General features: G+C 46.7%; 2 protein-coding genes across 4 annotated transcripts in view; one reads left to right on the top strand and one right to left on the bottom strand.

Moving 5' to 3' along the window:
- The window catches only part of LOC125922515 (putative claudin-24), a 3,167-nt gene extending 153 nt beyond the window's left edge, over positions 1–3,014 (top strand). Inside the window, 1 exon segment of the mRNA XM_049630095.1 lies at positions 2,870–3,014. Coding sequence (XP_049486052.1) covers positions 2,870–3,014 — 145 coding nt within the window.
- A 793-nt stretch (positions 3,015–3,807) lies between these two features.
- The window catches only part of WWC2 (WW and C2 domain containing 2), a 206,244-nt gene continuing 190,446 nt past the window's right edge, over positions 3,808–19,605 (bottom strand). For all 3 annotated transcript variants that reach the window (XM_049631788.1, XM_049631786.1, XM_049631787.1), the window contains 2 exons: positions 6,304–6,431; positions 3,808–4,035 (listed from right to left, as the gene is read on the bottom strand). In XM_049631788.1, coding sequence (XP_049487745.1) covers positions 3,969–4,035; positions 6,304–6,431 — 195 coding nt within the window. In that variant the 3' untranslated portion in view covers positions 3,808–3,968. The remainder of the gene's footprint in view (positions 4,036–6,303; positions 6,432–19,605) is intronic.

Genomic DNA, 19,605 nt, shown 5'->3' on the forward strand with positions numbered 1-19,605 from the left:
GGGTTTTCCCTCCTCCTGGGAGGCTGCCTGCTGAACTGCGTGGCCTGCGTTACCCAGGCAGTTCCGGCTCCGGGCCCCTACGCGGTGGTAGAAACACAGTGTCACCGTCAGCACCTGGAGATGAAAAAAGCCCATCTGAAAGTCTAAGCCAGGAAGGATCAGTGGCGTCTACTCTTCAAGTGAAGCTCACTCCTGTCTGGGTTTGGTAGGATCTCCTGTTGCACAGCTGCCGGTTCACTGAGCTGTTTAATTTTCTAAAATGCACTTTTTTTTTTTTTTTTTTTTTTCACTGTGGCTACTGGCTTCTTACATTGCAATTTCCTTCTAGGAGAGTAAACCACTGTCTTCTTCTACTCTGAGACCAAAACCACTCAAGACTCGATAGTAATCACACTCAGTACTGCGGATGAGTTTTCTCAATTTTAAAATAGATTCAGTGATTGCACAGAACCGGTAAATAAAGCCTTATATCAGTGCCTCCGTATCGTTGAAGGTGTCATTCGTAGAGATGGGTCACTCTGGCAGCTGGAAAGGTTACTGCTGATCACCTACTGCTTTTAAGTGTGTAAGATCGCCTATTATACTGAAACTAAAGTCTTGCTGCAGACCGATTGCAAATGTCATTAGAGTATCCTAAAAACTTGCTGGTTCTTTGAAAGCTTGGGAAGTAAGAGATGTGGGACGCGCCGTCTCCTTTTTATTCGGAGACCTCAGCGCCTCTACGGAGCCTTTTCCAAGAGCCAGCCGGGTTCATTCATGCTTCCTCACCGGGGCAGAAGCAGAGGGGGGCGGTCTGGTGCATGGGAAGAGTCACGGAAAACCTACCCCACAGGTGTGCTTTGGCTTCTGTGTCCTGTGCTCTGCAGACAACTGGCGCCCCGGCCAACCCCTGGCTCGGTGAGTGGCCACAGGGGGCACTCAGGGTGAGGGCGGGGTGCACTGACCGAGAAGCTCCCGGGACCACGGCCCGGCCAGCCGACCAGAGCACAGGCTGGGATGGGCGGGGACCCCAGAGCTCACCTTGGAAGCCCCTTCTTTTACTCCCACTATGAAAATATGCCATTTTTATTCCTCTCAGCAATACATATCTTCCAACCAAGAACTATCCATAGCAAACTGCGGGGTTGGGAATTTCCTCGTGAGAGATTTTATACTTGCTCGGTGCGTGGCTCAAGTAAACTCTTGTTTGCAGCAATTAGGGAAATTAAGCAATAAACGACACTGAAATAAAGTATGAGGCAATATGCATCTTTGTTTAAAAAAAAAAAAACAAAAAAAACCACCGAACTTTTGTCCACCCACAAACACAGGGAAAGTGCAGAAACCAAAGTTAATCTATGTGATGTATTTGCATACTTTTACAAACGAGACAAATTAAAACAGAAACATATTCAGAATTTAACCTGATTAAATATTTAGTTCAGTCCTGAGCTTTTGATATTTAATACAATATAGATAAAGTAATAGTGAAAAAAAAAAAGATTTTAAATTTGATTTGCATGCCACAGAGATTCAGCTAAACTTTGTTCATTTGGCTACCAATATTTTTTTTTTTTGTACCTGCAACTTAGATTCTGATATACAAAATTATAATAACATACTGATAATTCAAACTTGAGACCTAAATATTACATTCTTTTTACCCTGTGCAGAATAAATTCTACCTTTAAAAAATAGTATTTATAATATTAAAATTCATATTGTTCATACGGTTTTGTGATCAAGTTATTAAAATGTTTTGTCACTGTGAATCATTTGGGTTAGTACAAATATGACAGAATTGTGAAAAGCTGCCTATAAATACATAACACTATTGCTGATTTTTAAAGTGTGGAAAAGGATTATACTAAAATAAGTTCGTTTCTCATGTTAGAAAGGAGCACATTTTGTGAAATAAAACCTAAAGCATCTTGGTCACAACTGTTAACTACCAGCCTGAGACAGATTTAATTCTTGTATACTGGTCTGAAGCTTTTTGTATGACAAAGAGTGATTTGCTAATCTGAGGAAGATTTATAAAGGTGTAAATAGTCCAATATAGCCTCTTCTGGGTCAAACATTTAAAATGGCCAGAACCGAACTATATATTAAACAGAACATAAATAAGACCGTAAATAAATAAATGAAGAAAATAAAATCGTACGGTACAACTACACATAATTCTATAAACATTTTCACGGTCACACTACGAAGCTGAAAACGGCTGACCTTCATTTAGCTCTATATTAAATAAACTTCTGTCTTTCACATTTGACCTTGACAAGGAGGAATGGCATTCCCGCTCTGGTTTTCCTTAGTCATCTGAAAGAATGGGCCGCGCGGCCTCGAAGGACGGTGCGCAGTCGCGAGGCTGGTTTTTGTCCAGAGTGGTGTCACATCCAGTTATGGCTTCGGAGACATTTTAGATGTAAGTGGTGGGATAACTTAGGAAGAGACAATTAAAGTTCTCGGCTCAGAAATTGCTTATTTCGAATTTTGATTCTGATAAAACGAACTTTCCAGAATATGTAGAATTACTTTCAAGAAACTTAAGAATTCTTGCTGAGGATGCTATCTTAGAAATAGAACTTATTATTTTTTTAAGGGATCCATTCCGTTAAGAGGATTTTTGTACTTCTCAAAAAACAAAACAAAGCAAAACCACCAAGATTTAGTTTGCTATGTAAGATGGCTGACCAAAAACTGCCTCTTCCAGTAGAACTGACTGAATGATAAGTATGAGTTAAATTGCACAAATACTCTTTACTTCAAAAGCCTTTATGCTGGCAGAGCAGATACGTTTCTCGCAAGCAGGGCCTGGGGCGGGTGGGCTCACATTCTACACGGACGACCTAGAGCCTTTTTCCCCTCTCGACACGAGATCATCTAGAATTGTTTTCTTAACCAACCGCCTTGGCTGATATTTCAAGTTAATAATGTCCCCAGGCACACTCTTCTCTTGGCCTCCTCACCACAAATTACAGATAGGATCCCCTAAACGCGAGAGCTGCCAAATAGTTTCTAGTAAATGTTAGAAATCTGTTTAATAAAGTTTAAAAAAAAAATTTTTTTTTTTGGCAACTTTGATCCAATCGGGACTCCCAGGTTCACCAGATGCGTGCTGACGCGCTTCCCTCCGCATCGCCCGCGCGCTCTGGGCTTAGAGCGCCGGCCACCACGGCGCCGTGCGGGGCACCAGCCTCACCCCCAGGACGCGGCGTCAAGGGCGCAGGCCGGGCACGGCCCTCGGAGCACGTACCCGGGCCCGGGCTGCGTCCGAGGTGGCAGGTGCTCGCCGAGGAGGTGACTTGTGTGTGTAGGGTCCCCGGCTCTCCCCCTTCCTCTCCCCGCTCAGGAGGTGACCCATCAAAAGGCCTTCCCCGCGGCCAGGAGCACTGCTCCAGCGGTTTGTTTTCTTTAGACTCCAAGAAAAGGACAAAAAGGAAGTTGTTTTAAGGAAACGAGGGGCTCTGACACAGGTGGCGGACGTGAGCGCAGACACCTGTTTCAGGTGGAGCCGGAACCGTACTCAGGTTTGACTTCAAACTCAAAGAGCTGCCCCTTGGTACCAAAATACCGCCCGGCCGGCTGCCATCCTCGGTCTGCTCACGGGACAACCAAGGAAAAGCAAAAAGGACCTTCTGCTAAACCGAGCCATTTCTCAACAGCTGGGCCACTGGGATATGCACGGGGCACGGCCTCCGTTCCACTTTTATAAACTGCAGCCCGGTGGCAATTCGCAGGTACTGGACGTTCGTGTACCAGATCAGCCCGTTTTGGTTACCGGATTTCTTTTCTTTTTTAAACATATAAGAATTACATTCAAGATACTTTACAAATTAACATGTTGAAAATCTGCTGTGAAATAAAAGCTCTTTAAGAGTTGATAGTTACGTTACAAAAAGAACCCCCCGAAGCAAAACAAACGTTCAGTCTTGTACCCTCCCTAAGAATGAACAGGAGACAACGTAATGTCTTCAGGGATGTGATCACACATCATCGGCTGGCAGGGACGGGATGCTTATCTTCGCTCTGGTGAAGTAGGCAATCTTCTCCCTAGAGTAGGGGTGAGAAATAAATGGACTTCAGGAGGAAGCTGAAAACACTCTGTGGCCATGGAAAATAGTCCCAAGAGCTCTCTGCCAGCCTGGACAGGGGATCTGTTCCTTAGGCAGAACCCCGTAAGGTCAAGATCGTCTTTGCCTGTTACGACAGGATGTAATGCGGGAGAAGGGCAGTTCTGGCTTACGGTAAATCACCCACAGACAAAGGCAGTACGTTCCCTCCTGGATTTCCAGTGTGAGACAGTTTTTAAACCATCAGCGGGTCAGTTAGGAGTGCTTCTGAACTAGGCAGTCAAGGATGCAGGAAGTCCAAAGTCCCAGGGAACTTCTCAGGGCCTCGTAGAGAAGTACGTGATATCGGGAAAGTCCTTTAAAATCAGTACCGTGCTAAGGAAAGGGTGGAGTGATGTCGTGACTCCAAATGAAAGGGAAAGAAAGAGCGTGACTGTGGTAAAGGCAGGTCTGTCCTGCGCCCTGAAACAGCGCTCAGGAGAAACAGCCCGAAAAGGAGAAGCTGAGAAAACAGGGTAGGATGGTTTTCAGAGGTTAGGAGAATACTGGAAAAAAAAAAAAATAAATAAATAAGGTTTTGGGATTGTATAGTTACGAAAGATAGGAGCAATCTATCCACTTTGGTACGTAATGTTCATGTCGTACAGAGTACCCCATCAATGCATATTTACTGAGGATGTGTTACATTATGTGGGGCACGATGGCAGCCATGAAGAAAAACAAAGCAAAAAAAGAAGAAAAAAAAAAGGAAAAAAAGAATACAGCACCAGCCTTCCTTTGGGAAACTACGGGTCTGTCTACATGGTGGAGAAAGTGTGGGGTCAAAGAAGTAGGCACTGAGGTGGAAAAGCTCAAAAGACTAAGGAAAGGGAAGAGAAGAAAGGGGGAATGACAGAATTGTGGAAACTGGAATGAGTTATTTTTGTGGTATTGCATCCTTTAGATTTGTTCGATTCCAGAAGAGATAAAAGCAAAACTTAAAAAAAGGCAACTGATGGGCCTCTGGCTGACTCAGTTGGTAGAGTGAGTGACTCTTAATCTTGGGGTTGTGTGTTCGAGCCTCACGCTGGGTGTAGAGATTACTTAAAAAAAAAAACAAAAACACAACCCTTGGAGCGCCTGGGTGGCTCAGTCGGCTAAGCATTCATTGGCTCTTTTTTTTTTTTTTTTTTAATTTTTAAAATGTTTACTTATTTTTGAGAAAGAGACACAGAACACGAGCAGGGGAGGGGCAGAGAGAGAGGGAGACACAGAATCCGAAGCAGCTTCCAGACTCTGAGCTGTCAGCACAGAGCCTGATGCGGGGCTCGAACCCACGGACCGCCAGATCATGACCTGAGCAGAAGCTGGCCGCTCAAGCTACTGAGCCACCCAGGCGCCTCCCCACGCATCTGGCTCTTGTGGTTTCTCCTCTTGATCCCGGCTCTGTTTGGGATTCTCTCTCTCCTTCTCTCTCTGCCCTCCCACACTTGCTCTTTATCTCAAACATAAAAAAAAAAAAAAAAAACAAAAAACCCAAAAAACTCTTAAAAAATAAAAATACAAAGCAAAAATAAAAAAAAGGCAAGTAAGCCTGATCATGACATCACTGAAAGTCTTAAGGTGGAACCACAAACTGAACACTCCCTGCTAATGGATTTCTTTGGCTCAGGAGGGGTTTACATACCAGAGTCAGTTGCCAATGTTAACATTTGAGATATTTCACGTAGGACTCCTGTTTCCAACTTCCCTTGACAAATCAGACGGCCGGGGAACACCGGGCCCCTGATTGCAGGTGAAACCAGGACTGTCCCCCCTCCACTCCTCCTCCCCCCCATGCTTGGGGCAGAGTATCCGGCTCTCCCACCCAGGCCTGTGCCCCAGGCTCCCCACGGGTATCCCTCCCAACCCCCTGCAAGCCCAGCACAGCCTGGGGGGCCAGGGTGAGGGGCATCCACGTCCACGGGTTGGGGGGGGGGCGTTCTGTTGAATGAGTGAACAACACAAGACCCAAAGATATATACCCCTTCGTATTTTGCGTCAAGATTTCTCATGTGCCAACTGCTTCTAAGCACCGGGGACACCCTGGGTTCTTGGGAGCCAGGCTTTAATCGGGTCAGGACCGCTGTCGTGGGGGGGGGGGTGTAACCTCACGAAGGAGCAAATGGAAGCACATACGGTCCCCCCGCTGTCACTGCTGAGTGAGCTCCCGCCGAACCGAGACCACGCGGAGGACAGTCCGGGAGCACCGCGGGCCCGGGCCGCTTACCTGAAGGACTGCACCTGGCGCGGCACCTTCCGGCTCTGTTCGCGCAGCCGGCACACGTCCTTGGACACTTGCCGCATCAATTTCTCCGCGTTCAAGTCCTGCTTCTGCTCTTCTTTGGACTGTTCGGCCTGGCAAAGGAAATAAAAACAAACCCCCACAGGACGCTAATTAGAAAGTCCCGGAGACAGGGTGTAAGGCTTGAGGGCTTGGGCGCTGAGCCGGGAGGGCAGCCTCCGCAGCGACAGTCCCGCGCGGCTCCCCCTGCAGGTGTGGCGCGGCCGCCGCTGGGGACGAGTTTACTGCAGCGCATTTGAAAGATCTTACTACGCGGGTAATATGTGATCGTTTTATTGCATCTGGAAAGCCTAAGAACCCTCAGAAAAGAAATGAAGACGGGGTGCCTGGGTGGCTCGAGCCTGGGACTTCCACTCCGGCGTCATGATCTCACGGTTTATGAGTTCGAGCCCCGGTTCTGGCTCTGTGCTGACAGCTCAGAGCCTGGAGCCTGCGGCGGATCCTCTGTCTCCCTCTCCCCCTCCCCCTCCCCTGGTGGCGCTCACTCCTTCAAAAATAAACAAACATTAAATGTTACATGTAAATAAATGTTAAATAATGTAAAAAAAAAAAAAAAGATTAAAGAAAAGTAGACAAAAGACCTGAACCAACACCTCACCAAAAAAGATACACAGATGGTAAATAAGTATATGAAAAGATGCCCTGCGTCGCATGTCATTAGGGAAATGCAAATTGAAACAACAACCAGATACGGCCACACGCCTATTAGAATGGCCCAAATCCAAAACACTGACAGTTCATTGGCCACACCAAATCCTGGCAAATATGTGGTACAACAGGAGCTCGTGTTTACTGCTGGTGGGAATGCAAAATAGTACAGCCTCTTTGGAGACACTTTGGCATTGTTTTCAATTCTTCCCCCTCTCCCAACTTTATCGAGATACCATTGACATATACTGTGGTATAAGTTTAAGATGCAGGTTGACGTTTTCTTACCAAACTAAACAAACATGCTCTTGCCATATGATCTAGGAGTCATACTTGTTGGTATTTACCCAAAGGAGTTGAAAAGTTATGGACACAGATGTTTATGGCATCTTCCTTTATAATCGCCAAAACTTGCGGGGGGAGGATGCCAGCTGGCTCAGTCTGTAGAGCGTGCATACTTGATGTCAGGGTTGTAAGTTCAAGCCCCATGTTAAGATTACTTAGAAATGAAATCTCTCTCAAAGATGTTTATTTACTTTTGAGAGAGTGCAGGTGCAGGAGGGGTAGAGAGGGAGACACAGAATCTGAAGCAGGCTCCAGGCTCCGAGCTGTCAGCACAGAGCCTGACGCAGGGCTCAAACTCACAAACCATGAGATCATGACCTGCACTGAAGTCGGACGCTCAACCGACTGAGTCACCCAGGCGCCCCTTAAAAATGAAATCTTAAAAAAAAAAATTGCCAAAACTTGGGTGCAGCCAAAATGTCCTCTAGTGAGTGACAGGCAGGTAAACCGTGGTGCTTGTAAACAATGGAATATTATCCAGTGCTGAAAAGAAATGAGCTATAAGCCATAGAAACACATGGAAACACATGATATACTTACATGTATATCACTAAGTAAAAGAAGCTAATCTCGTATGTAAATTCGACTCCAATAAACTGTTTTTAAAATGGCTAACATAAGAAAAAAGGTTTGGAAAGATGAATGAGATTGAAAGTGTATTTGCCAAACGTTAACAGGAGAGATTTCTTGGTTGCACTGCTCTAAGTAGTTTTTTTTTTTCCCAAAGTTTATAAATTTTTGAGAGACAGGGAGAGCACAAGGGGCTCACAATCCAAAGCAGGCTCCAGGCTCTGTGGGGCTTGAACTCACAGACCATGAGATCATGACCTGAGCCGCAGTTGGATGCTCAACAGACTGAGCCACCGAGGTGCCCCTGTCTGCTTTTTAATTGGGCTGTTCATTTTCTCACTGTTGAGTTTTAAGAGTTCTTTGTATATTTTGGATAACAGGGCTTTATCAGATGTGTCTTCTGCAGATATTTTCTCCCGCTCTGTGACTTGTCTTTTCTTTCTCTTGACACTTACACAGGGCAGAAATGTTTAATTTTAATGAAGTTCAACTTACCAATTCTTTCCTTCATGGGTCATGCTCTTGGTGTTGTATCTTAGGAGTCATTGCCATATCAGAGGTCACCTAGGTTTTCTCTTAAGTTGTTACACTGCAGGACTTTTATCGTTTTGTGTTTTATATTTAGGCCTACAATTCATTTTTAGTTAACTTTTGCTAAGGGTGTACGGTCTGTGCCTAGATTTTTTTTTTTTTTTTTTTTTTTTTGCATGTGGATGTCCAGTTGTTTGACTTGTTGAAAAGACTCTCTTGTCCCGTTGTGTTGATTTTGCTCCTCTGTCAAAGGTCAGTTGCCTGTATCCACATTTATGTGGACCTATTTCTGGGCTATTATGCTCCAGTTATCTGTCTGTTCTTTCATCAGTATCACACTGTCTTGATTACTTTAGCTTCACAGGAAGTCCTGAAGTTGGGTAATGTCAGTCCCACAACCCTGTCTCCTTCAATATTGTGTTAGCTATCATGCGTCTTTTCTCTCGCCATGTAAACTTCAGAATCATTTTGTCTACATCCACCAAATAATTTGCTGGGATTTTGATTGGAATTGCAGTAAATCTAAAGGTCAATTTGGGAAGACCATTTTGACAATATTAAGTCTTCCTAGTCATGAACATGAACTCTCTCTCCATTTATTAGTTCTTTGATTTCATTCATCAGGTTTTGTATTTTTCCTCACTTAGGTCTTATACATATTTTGTTAGATATGTAACTAAGTATTTCATTTTAGGGGGCGCTAATTGTATTGTTTTTAATTTCAAATTCCACTTGTTCATCACTAGCATACAGAAAAGCAATTGACTCTATTAACCTTGTATCCTGCAAACTTGCTATTGATTTCTTGTTTTCAATTTAATTGAGAACTACCTAATTTTTATTATTTTTCTTCTGATTGCTTTGGATTTAATCTACTCTTCTTTTTCTAGTTTCCTAAGGCAGAAGCTTAGATTATGGATTTTAAATCGTTCTTCTTTTCTAGTATATACATTGACTACTATAAATTTTCCTCTTTGCTGCATTGCACAAATTTTGATAAGTTGGCCTTTCATTTAGTTGAAAACATGTTTTCTCTTGAGATTTCTTTTTCGGACCCATGTGTTATTTAAAAATGTGCCATAGGTCTGTAAGTACTTTGGGATTTTCCAGCTATTTTTCCGTTATTGATTTCTAGTTTTACTTCATTGTGGTCTGAGAGTAGACACTGTATGATTTGTATTCTTTCATATTTTTAAGTTATATTTTATGGCACAAAACGTGGTTTATCTTGATGAATGTTCCATGTGAGCTTGAGGAGAATGTGAATTCTGCTGTTGTTGGATGAAGTAGTCTATGGATGTCAGTTGTGTCTAGCTCATTAATAGCGTGGTTGAGTTCAATTACATCCTTGATGGCTTTCTGCTGCTGGGCTCTGTCCATTTCTGAAAAGGGGGCATTGAAGTCTCCAACAGTAAAAGTAGATGCACTTGTTCCTCCTTGCAGCTCCATCAGTCTTTGCGTCACATATTGTGATGCTGGTTGGTTAAGTGTGTACACGTGAAGGATATGTTATGTCCTCTTGGAAAACTGGCTGTTTTATCATTATACAACGACCTTCTTTATACTGGACACTTTTTATGCTCAGATGTCTGTCTCAGATTAATTTGGCTTTGATTAGTGTTAGCATGGCATATTTTTCTCTATGCCTTTACTTTTAGCCTCTATGTGTTTTATGTATAAAACTCGTTTCTGGTAGACAACATGTAGTCGGGTCTTGTCCTTTGTTCAACTCTGACAATTTCTTTGAATTGGCAAGTTCAGATCATCAATGTTTAAAGGAATTACTGATATGGCTGGATTGATACCCGCCATATTTATTATTGTTTTCTCGTCACTGCCCTTGTTCTTTGTTTTTGCCTTCTACTCTTTTTCTGCCTTTTGTGGTTTTAATTGGGCAACTTGTCTTATTCCATTTTCTCTCCTTTCTTAGCATGTCAATTGTACTTCTTTTTTAAACTTTTAAGTGGTTGTCTAATATTTTGTAATATGCAAAACACCACAGTACTTTATGGATACTGCAAGTACCATATAATAATAAAATATTCCAAATATCTCCCTCTTGTCCCTCGTATCATTGGTGTCAGTCATTTCACTTATACGTAAGCATATGTATGTGAAATACATTGTTGCTATTGTTATTCTGAACAAACTGTTATCTGTTAGGTCATTTAAGAATAAGAAAAATAAAAGTTTTAACTTTACAGTCACTAATTCCTTCCTCAATGCTCTTCCTTTCTTTATACAGATCTGAGTTGCTGACCTACACTATTTTCCTAATCCCTGAAGGGCTTCTTTTAACATTTATTGCTAGGCAGGTCTACTGACAACACATTTTCTCAATTTTCATTTGTCTGAGAAAGTATTTCTCCTTTAGTCCTGAAGGATAATTTTGTTGGGTATAGAATTCTCAGTTGGTGGTGTCCCCACCCCCCACCTCAACACCTTAAATATTTCACCCCACTCTATTCTTGCTTGCATGGCTTCTGAGAAGTCGTATGTATAATTATTATCTTTGTTCTTATATAAGTTAAGTGTTCTTTCACTTTGGCCTCTTTCAAGATTTTTACCTGTATCTGTGATTTTCTGAGGTTTGAATGTTACATACCTAGGTGCAGAGTTTCTTGCATCTAGCTGGCCTGGTGTTCTCTGAGCTTCCTGGGTCTGTAGTTTTGTGTTTGATATGAATTTAGAGAAATTCTTAACCATTCTTGCTTTAAATATTTCTTCTGTTTTTCTCTGTCTTCTGGTACTTCCATTGTGTGTGAGTTTTACCTTTTGTAATTATCCCACAGGTCTCAGATACCCTCTTCCTTTTTTTCCCCGTCAGTCTTTTTTCTCTTTGATTTTCAGTTTTGAAAGTTTCTACTGACATCTCCTCAAGCTCAGAGTCTTTCCTCAGCCCATATCTAGTCTGGTAACAAGCCCATCACAGGTATTCTCCATTTCTTTGATAGTGTTTTTGATCTCCAGCATTTCATTTAGATTCTTTCTTAGAATTGCCTTTTTCTTTCAGCTTTTATTGACCATCTGTTCTCATATGTTGCCTACTTTTCCCATTAGAGCCCTTAGAGCCTTGATCACAGTTGTTTTAAGTTCCTGGTCTGATAATTCCAACATGCCTGCCATGTCTGAATCCGGTCAGTCTCTTGGTGGGCCTGTGTCCCCAAATGAGAACTTCACAAATGCTTGTCAGTCCCCCAACCCCCCCCCCCTTAGGTGAGACAGGGTGGCTGGAGTGGGTATTTTCCTACCCCCAAGTTGGTTAGGCTCTCTTAAAAACCGTTGTAGGTTAGACTCTAGCTGCTCCGAGGGTGGGTCTTGTTAGCAGAATGCTCTGGCCTACTTCAGAATGGTCGCTTTCCCCTCACGCTGCTGGAAGCACAGGTTTTCTTTTCTGATCCTGAGGACCTAGTAGAGATCCTAGACGGAAAATTCACAGAAGTGCGGGGTGGGGGGCTTCCCATGGCTGCCCCCTGGAGGTTTTAGGTCTTAGGCTTGTTGACAGGGAACCTCCCGCAGTTCACCAATTCCAGTTCAGGCTCTCGGACCCCAGTACTGGCCCCCTTGGAGTTTCTGCTCTGGTGAATGGTCATTGTCTGTGCTGCCTGTCTTTCTACTTTGGGGGGGCAATGTTTTGACCTGTGACCTCATCTTCCTGACAGATCTAAGAAGAGCTGTTGATTTTTCAGTTTGTTCAGCTTCTTTCCTTGTTGTTAGGGCAGAGTAGTGACTTCTAAGCTCCTAACAGGCCAGACCAGGAAATGGAAGTCCGTAACTTTTTAATAGTTTCGTAACATTGTATTTAATAGCTGGGGCGTAATTATTGAACTAACCTTCTAGAATCTCACGTTTCAATTATTTCCAGGCTGCAATGTTCATTCACCTGGTATTTAGCATTTAAACATCTAGATCAATGAACATGTGGTTAAATCAGATGTAGAGGGGACACAGGCATGTCCTGTGTATTCTGAAAACTATCCACAATAAGTACATCTGTGTGTGTGTGTGTGTGTGGTATGTTTTATACTACCCGACTATCTCGGGGAAAAATTAATCACAATTTTGTTTCAGTTATACTTAGAGCTTAAAAGCACATCAACTAAAAAGACAATTCCTTAGCTATATAAATAAACTGTGAAGTAGGAAATGAGGCTTAGGTATAAACGTGCTACTTACTACTCTTCCTACCTTCTTATTTGGGAACTATGGGGCTTATTCATCATGTGGACGCCGGCCTCCACCAAGGCCCGGACTCCCACTTGCAGGTGAAGCCAAGAGGCTGCCTGGTTGTTAATTTTGGTTTTGGCTCATGGTTTGCCTTGGGGTCCGAGCTGTTTACATGGGCCCGTAAGCTTCCGAAGGGTAGGGACTGCATCTGTTTGACATGATTTATAGAGGTTCAAGTGCTCAATAAAGATTTTGAAGCCAGTGGTTTGTTTTCGAAAACTGCCTATATTTGCAGAAGCTGCTCGTGATGTTGCGTTATACAATGAACTGTATTACATCAAGTGGCTGGAGACTTCATGCGACCTACGTACTCAGATGAGGGGAAATGTCATCTAGAAGCAGTCTTGTCACCGTGTACTTAATGCAAAACAGTAGTTGTCCGCACCTGACAGAAACAAAAATCTAATTCAAATTACTTTGTGTTCTCAGGGAGAGTGAGATCTAATAAATATGTGTGCTAATTTTTGGCATTTGTTTGGACAGCTGCTTTAAGAAAAGGAAGTCTAAACACAGTTTGGGGTGGTGATACAGGGTAACTTTCCTCTTCGCTTTCCCTCCTACTTCTCGCCAGGGTGTTGGGGAAAGCAAGCCGGCCAAGCACGCTCTGGGAAGCTGCCTCGTGCTGGAGGGAACCCACGCCTTGCAGCTCTAATTTCAACAGAAACTGTCACTTTTCTCCTGGACAAGATGGGCTGTGACTTGGTTTATTCCAATCCGTGTCTTAAGCTCTTTTTGGCACATCTTACTAAGCATCGGCCATTTTCTCAGTGATACCCATGGGCAGCACAGGGACTAGAGATTCTTTTCGAGGCACCCTGCCCCTGCCTTACTTTCTCAAGTGGCTTCAGGGTGGGGACTTGTCTGGCCCCCTCAGTGCCGGAATCCCCAGCGGGAGATTCCACTGCACACAGTGGGGGCACAGCTAACGCAGTCTGAATGAATGCGTGTCAGTCTTTGGGGAAAACGGGTTTTTAGGTGACCATCTTTTAAAGATTAATAGGCCTCAGTAAGTCTCAAAAGGTTTAGAACCACCTTGGGTTTTTTCCAGTGGTTACTACCAACACAGCTCTCCAGAAAGTCAGAAAATGGAAACTGATGCATTTAGACTCAAACATCGGGACTTCTGTCATCTGAAGGGTGTTCAAAAGGCAAATGGCAGAATGAACAAAACCATTTTTAACTCAAATAACAGAAAGGTGTCTAAAAGGCCTTCCAAGGAGAAAAACACAACAGGAAAAAGGACACTGGGCAGGAGCAGGCATCACACGGAATAAACACTAATGGCAAATCAACACGCGTCACCAAAGTGCTACCATTCTCACCTACCACACTGTGAACAGTTATGGGACTGGAATCATAGGGACAGCAAGGCGGATGTCCCAACGCCTGAGCCTCCACGGGTGAGAGGACCGTGCTGCTACTGAGCCAGGAAGAAGCATCTGGAGTCACAACTGCCACCCGCCCCACCCCGCCCCACTAAGGGGGTTTTGGGGTGGGGGAGGGGAGCTAGGGGCTGGGGAGACTCAGCTCATTTGGGAGCCCCCCACCCCCCGCCCCAGCATTGGTCAGCCTCTCTCGCCATGACCTCCCAAGTGCTGCGCTCCAGTGACAGAATATAAAATGTGGCCCTGCTTAGTGGAGGCCACTGGTCACGGTGGTAGCAGCCGGAACTGTAAAGGAAAGTCTGTGTTTGTTTGTAGCTTGGAGCGAAGTCTTACTAGAGGGAGATCAACTCAGGCCAGAAGTCAGCACTGGCACAAGGAAAGGGAAGGAAAAACCGCTTTGCTAAGGGCGTTAGCCTGCAGCCTGCAGTCTAAATTGACTGGACACTCCCACCACGGAGAACCTTCTGCGCTCGAAAAAGCCAAGTCCTCCTGTTACTAACTTGGGCAGTTATAACGTTTAGAAGGAGATAAACTGGTGTTGGCAAAAAGGGGATTGCAAGGGTCTTGGCTTCCCACACGCGCCCGCTGTTTCAGACACTGTCAAGGCCAGGAAGTGGAAGGACGAGGTCATCAGACGTGGCAGAGACAAGACCGTTGACCGTGGTTCACAGCCAAGCTCTCAGGACCGGCAACTCTTCTACTAGGTATTTAAGCTTTGGAAACACTACTGAATCCAGAAAGATACAGGACTGCTCATTTGCACATTGTCCATAACCGAAAATCTGGGAAACTGTCATTAGAATAACTAAATAATTATGACATAGCCACCAAGCGAATGCCTTAAAAATAATGAATTACAGCAGCATTTACTAATATGGAAAGCTGTTCTTTTTTTTTTTTTTTTCTTTTAATGTTTATTGTTTTTGAGAGAGAGCAGCACACAAGCAAGGAAGGGGCAGAGAGAGAGGGAGCCCGAGGATTCGAAGCAGGCTCCACGCTGACAGCGGACAGCCAGATGCGGGGCTCAAACTCACGAACTGAGAGATCATGACCTGAGCTGAAGCCCGATGCTTAACTAACTGAGCCACCCAGGTGCCCCGGGAAAGCTATTCTTTTTTAAATTTTATTTTAGAGAGAGGGCAAGTGCAAGCGGGGAAGAGGGGCAGAGAGAGGGAGAAAGAGAGTCTTAAGCAGCCTCCATGCTCCGCACGGAGCCCCATGCAGGGCTCGATCCCACGATCCTGGGACCAAGACACGAGCTGAAATCAAGAGTCTGACACGCTCAACCGACTTGAGCCACCCAGGCGCCCCAGCAAAGCTGTTGTTTGTATAAGAATATAGAATTAAGTTGGGGGGGGGGGAGGAGAGAAAAACAAGTTTTGCAACAATTTGTCTTTATGACCCTATTTTTGTGTAACCCTTTCAACTAACCCTAGAGGCTAACAAAGAGCCAGAAGCACAAATACCCCGCGGGAAAGAGGCTTCAAGGAGGGTTAACAGAGGCTTCAAGGAGGGTTAACAGTTCTGTTACTATTTGACTTGTTATAATAAGCGTATGTTAATTTTTTTGAGAATCTTTTTAAATCTCAAACTGTTCTCAAAGTGTAAGCGTACTAACTCATTTAAAATTTGAAAGTAAAAATGCTGAGGCACTCTTAGGAAAGATGAGATTTTTGAAAATTTATTCAGTAAGTGCGTATGAAGAATCAATCACACTCACACAGCTCTGTGAGAAGCTACATGTCCAGCACAAGGGCACTCCTCGTCCCCTGCAGTTAGCGGCTGGCATCTGTCACCGCAAAGGATCCCTTTGCCAGATCTTTTTCACTGTCCCCCTTCCCCATTCCCCGATTTGGAGGATTCTGTTTAGGAAAGTGGCCTTTATTTGCCAAGCGGTAATTCTCTCTTGATTATCTTGCCATTGACGAGGCCGGGTAGCTGTCACTCGGTGCTTCGTGAGGTCCCAGAGAAGGAGCGGCGGACTCGGTAAAGAGAAGCCCCTGGCTTCTGCCGTGCTGCGGTCTCCATCACAGTGGCGAACTGCTGAGCAGACTGGAGAGTCTGCCCAGTTTTCCTAGTTCTTGGCAACTTACAACGTGAATAAACCAATCTTGAAATAGCCATCGGCTTATTGACTTAAGTAATGGGCAGATCGCGAGAGGCCAGACGAGGAAGGTACGTGCTGGCTACACTTAAGTAAGAAAAGCTGGGCCAGGTTCCCCAGGATGTCTTTTATCAGATCAGAATGAACGACGGGCTCCCCGGATCCTGTCGTGCCTCTGGGTGCCTTCCGCAGGAATGGAAGTGCGGGGGCCTGTTCTGCTCTCTACGGAAGGGCCCTGGTGAGATGGTCTCTCTACGGAGCCTGACGTCTGCTGACTGTCAACTACCAGCGTGTTTGCGGTCGCTGCGAAATCACTGAGAAATTCGGCTTTGTTCTGTGCGAAGTTAAGACTGACCGTGGCACACGTTCCTTTCCCCGCTGTGCAAGAACACACTTCACTGAAAACTACATTGATTTCTGTGTATCTTTCTCGAAAAATCTGGGCGACAGAATGCGTCATAAAGTTTTTGCCAGCTGTTCATCATCCAGGGTAGCCAACTTTCAGGCGGTTACCTCTCCATGCCGGATACTTCCCTGTGACCATTAAGATTTATTCTGTCCAACGACGTGTATTAGTATCTTTGACACGTCATTTTCTCAGCATATTCTAACTTAAAAAAAAAAATATGTTAACATCTGTATCATTTTAAGCTGTAAAAAAAGGCATTTTGACAGGGAAATCACCCTGAGGAAGAACAAGAACTTTCTGCTGCGGAAGCAACACGAGGCTCTTTTGGAAAAACGCCAAGCCTTCCTGGGCACCCCTCTCGCCTCTCCCCCAACGGGTCGTGACCGAGCTGCCCGGGGCCCGGCACAGGAAGCCACTTCCGACGTCCCAGATTCCAGAAGAGCCTGGCCACGGGAGCCTGGCCTGCGGAAACGTCCGGTGATCTGGCCACAGCCGTGTTAAGCAGCCCACCGGCCTAAGGAGCGCAGTCCCGTCGTGATCTACAGCCCTGCGTTTCTTGCTCCGCTGCCCAAGGGCGTCGTGCGACACGCGAAGCCACGGGCTCTGCGTCGGTTTTTATTCCGAGCTGCAAAACGGACCTCCGGCCACGAAGGAGGGGGGCTATGGGGCGCGACCCTGGGCCCCGGCGGGTTTCCGGGCGACGGAGGTGGATCGAGGCCCTGCCGCTGCCTTCAACGAACCGCTCTTCCGGGCGCCGTAGTTTTCGTGGCGGTTGGCAGGCTCTGCGCTCACCGTCACGCCTTTGATGGCCCTGCCGCCGCGCACCTGCAAATCCCCACCCCGAGGGGCAGCAGGCGTGCGTGCCGGCGTGTCCGCGTGTGCACAGCGACGTGGGTGCGGAAACGGGCCGGCGGGACGGGGAAGTCCGCCGCGATTGCCCACTTTGGCGGCCGCGGTGAAAAAGGGACGCCGTCGGAACCGTCCGCGTGTTCACGGGCGAGGCTGCCGCGAACCTGGGTGGTGGGAAAGCGAGGTCCGTGACTCAAGCGGCCCACACGAGCAGGGCTGGTAGCCGTGAGGAAGAACTCCCGTCCCCGGGACCCCCATCACTGTACTCGGGGCCAGGGCACACCGGGCTCCGGGGGCGCGGTCTTCCCGCTGCGGCGGCGGCGGCGGCGGGAACGGCCCCGAGGTGGGCGTGGGTCAAGGTGCGGGGACGGCGGGGCCGCAAGCGCTGCCCCGGCGACCAGTGGGAGGGCCGACTGGGGGGCGCCTTCAGGTGGAGAAGCGGGGAGCCCAGCTCGGCGCAGACTTCCGAGTTGTCCAGGTCCGGCACGTGCCCTCAAGGGCTGGCTTTTGGGCCACGTGGCCTTCCAGGCGCACCTGCTGGTCAGCACCTTCGCTCATCCCGGGGACGTGTTGGATTCGATCGCAAACAAACAGATCACAGAGTTTGCCGCTACCAGGGGTCTTGGGAGTCATCTAGTCCCATCCTCCTATTTTGTAGGTGAGGATGTGAAACTCCACCTGGGCACGGAGAACACAGAAGCCGAAGATAGGCACCTTTTTATGGCATTTTCTCAGGCGGATCTGTGTTCATGTTTTTGTTAGAAACACGGGAGGGAGCTGCGGCAGGAAGGAAGGGGCCCGCGGTGAGAAAACCGAGCTGGCGCAGAGGAGGGAGGGCCCGGCCAGCCTCGCTGTCACAGTCACTCTCTTCCTTCACACTGGGATGCTCACCGAGGCCCCCAACGTCTACCGGAGCGTTTTTCACTATCAGGAGTCTGGGTAGAGAGCTCGCCCTGCATTGTGCACACAAGCATAGCATGCTGCTCACTGTGAACTTCAACTCCCCAGCAAAGGAGTGTGTCCTGCGCTATTAATAGAATCCGCATCTGACGTCCACAGTAACAATCTAGGAAATAACAGCGACGGCATGGACATTTGAAGAAAAAAGTGATAAAGACAAACAACTACCTCAGCTCTTATTGGCCCTTAGTTGTTAGGCTACACCCCTGCTTCGTCCCGCTGGATTTTCCCGACGAGAACTGGAAAACCATAGTCTCTCTCTGAATCCGACGCTCCTAACACATCAGCCCAGGCCCTCTCATCCTTTCCCGCTGCCCTCGGGGGACATCAGCTCCCTGTGGGGCCCCGGGGACTTCACGAAGGCACAGCCTCCCCTCGTGTCCCTTCTCCGAGCCTCCAGTCCCTGCCGTGGGTTTTCCCTGTTGAAGCCCTAACGTGCCATGGGATTGCCTGGCACCCACAAAGGCGCCACCTCCTTCCTCCCTCCCTGCTCCCCAGGCGGCGGCCCGTGGGTGGCGCAGAGCAACGGCGGGGGGGGGGGGGGTTTTTTCCTGCTCTGCACCCCCCCCCCCCCCACCCCCCCCGGGCGCCTCCCCCCCCCCCCCCCCCCCCCCGGGATCTCGCTGTGCGCGCTGATTACGAACCCAATTCGGCACTGCTTCATCAGATACACAGATGAGAAGACCTCTATTAAGATATAATTAAATTTCTAAGCAAAACCAGCAATGCAACTTCTGTAAGGATGATTCTAATCATCAGTAGCATATTATGAGGCCAGAATCATGCATAAGTGGGTACAGTGTAATGACTAAACAACTGCAGATTAATATAAAAACCAACCACCATTTCACAAGAGAGAATTCTCAAGTGTCACTCCTCTAAGACACTTCCCAAAGCCGGAACGAGACGTGCTTTTATCCTGCGCTGGACAAGCGTCCAGGGACGGGGAATCTTTGCTTCCCCGCAGCAGACAGACGAGGCCCAGGACTCTGAAGGGTCCCTGGGCAGCGGTAAGGCCGGGCGCCCAGCTCCCGCCTTCTCTCAGTGAGCGGCACCCGGTGGTAGGAGAAGACCCACTCCGTGGGCAAAAGCGTCCAACGTGGCGTGCAAGTGAACTCGGCTGGCCAGACCAGCGACACGCGGCTCTGGACAGAAGTGTGCTGGGTTGTGTTGGGGTCTGAGGCCCGCAAAAACCTCAC

Source organism: Panthera uncia, chromosome B1, assembly GCF_023721935.1.
Source record: "Panthera uncia isolate 11264 chromosome B1, Puncia_PCG_1.0, whole genome shotgun sequence".
Lineage (NCBI taxonomy): Eukaryota > Metazoa > Chordata > Mammalia > Carnivora > Felidae > Panthera > Panthera uncia.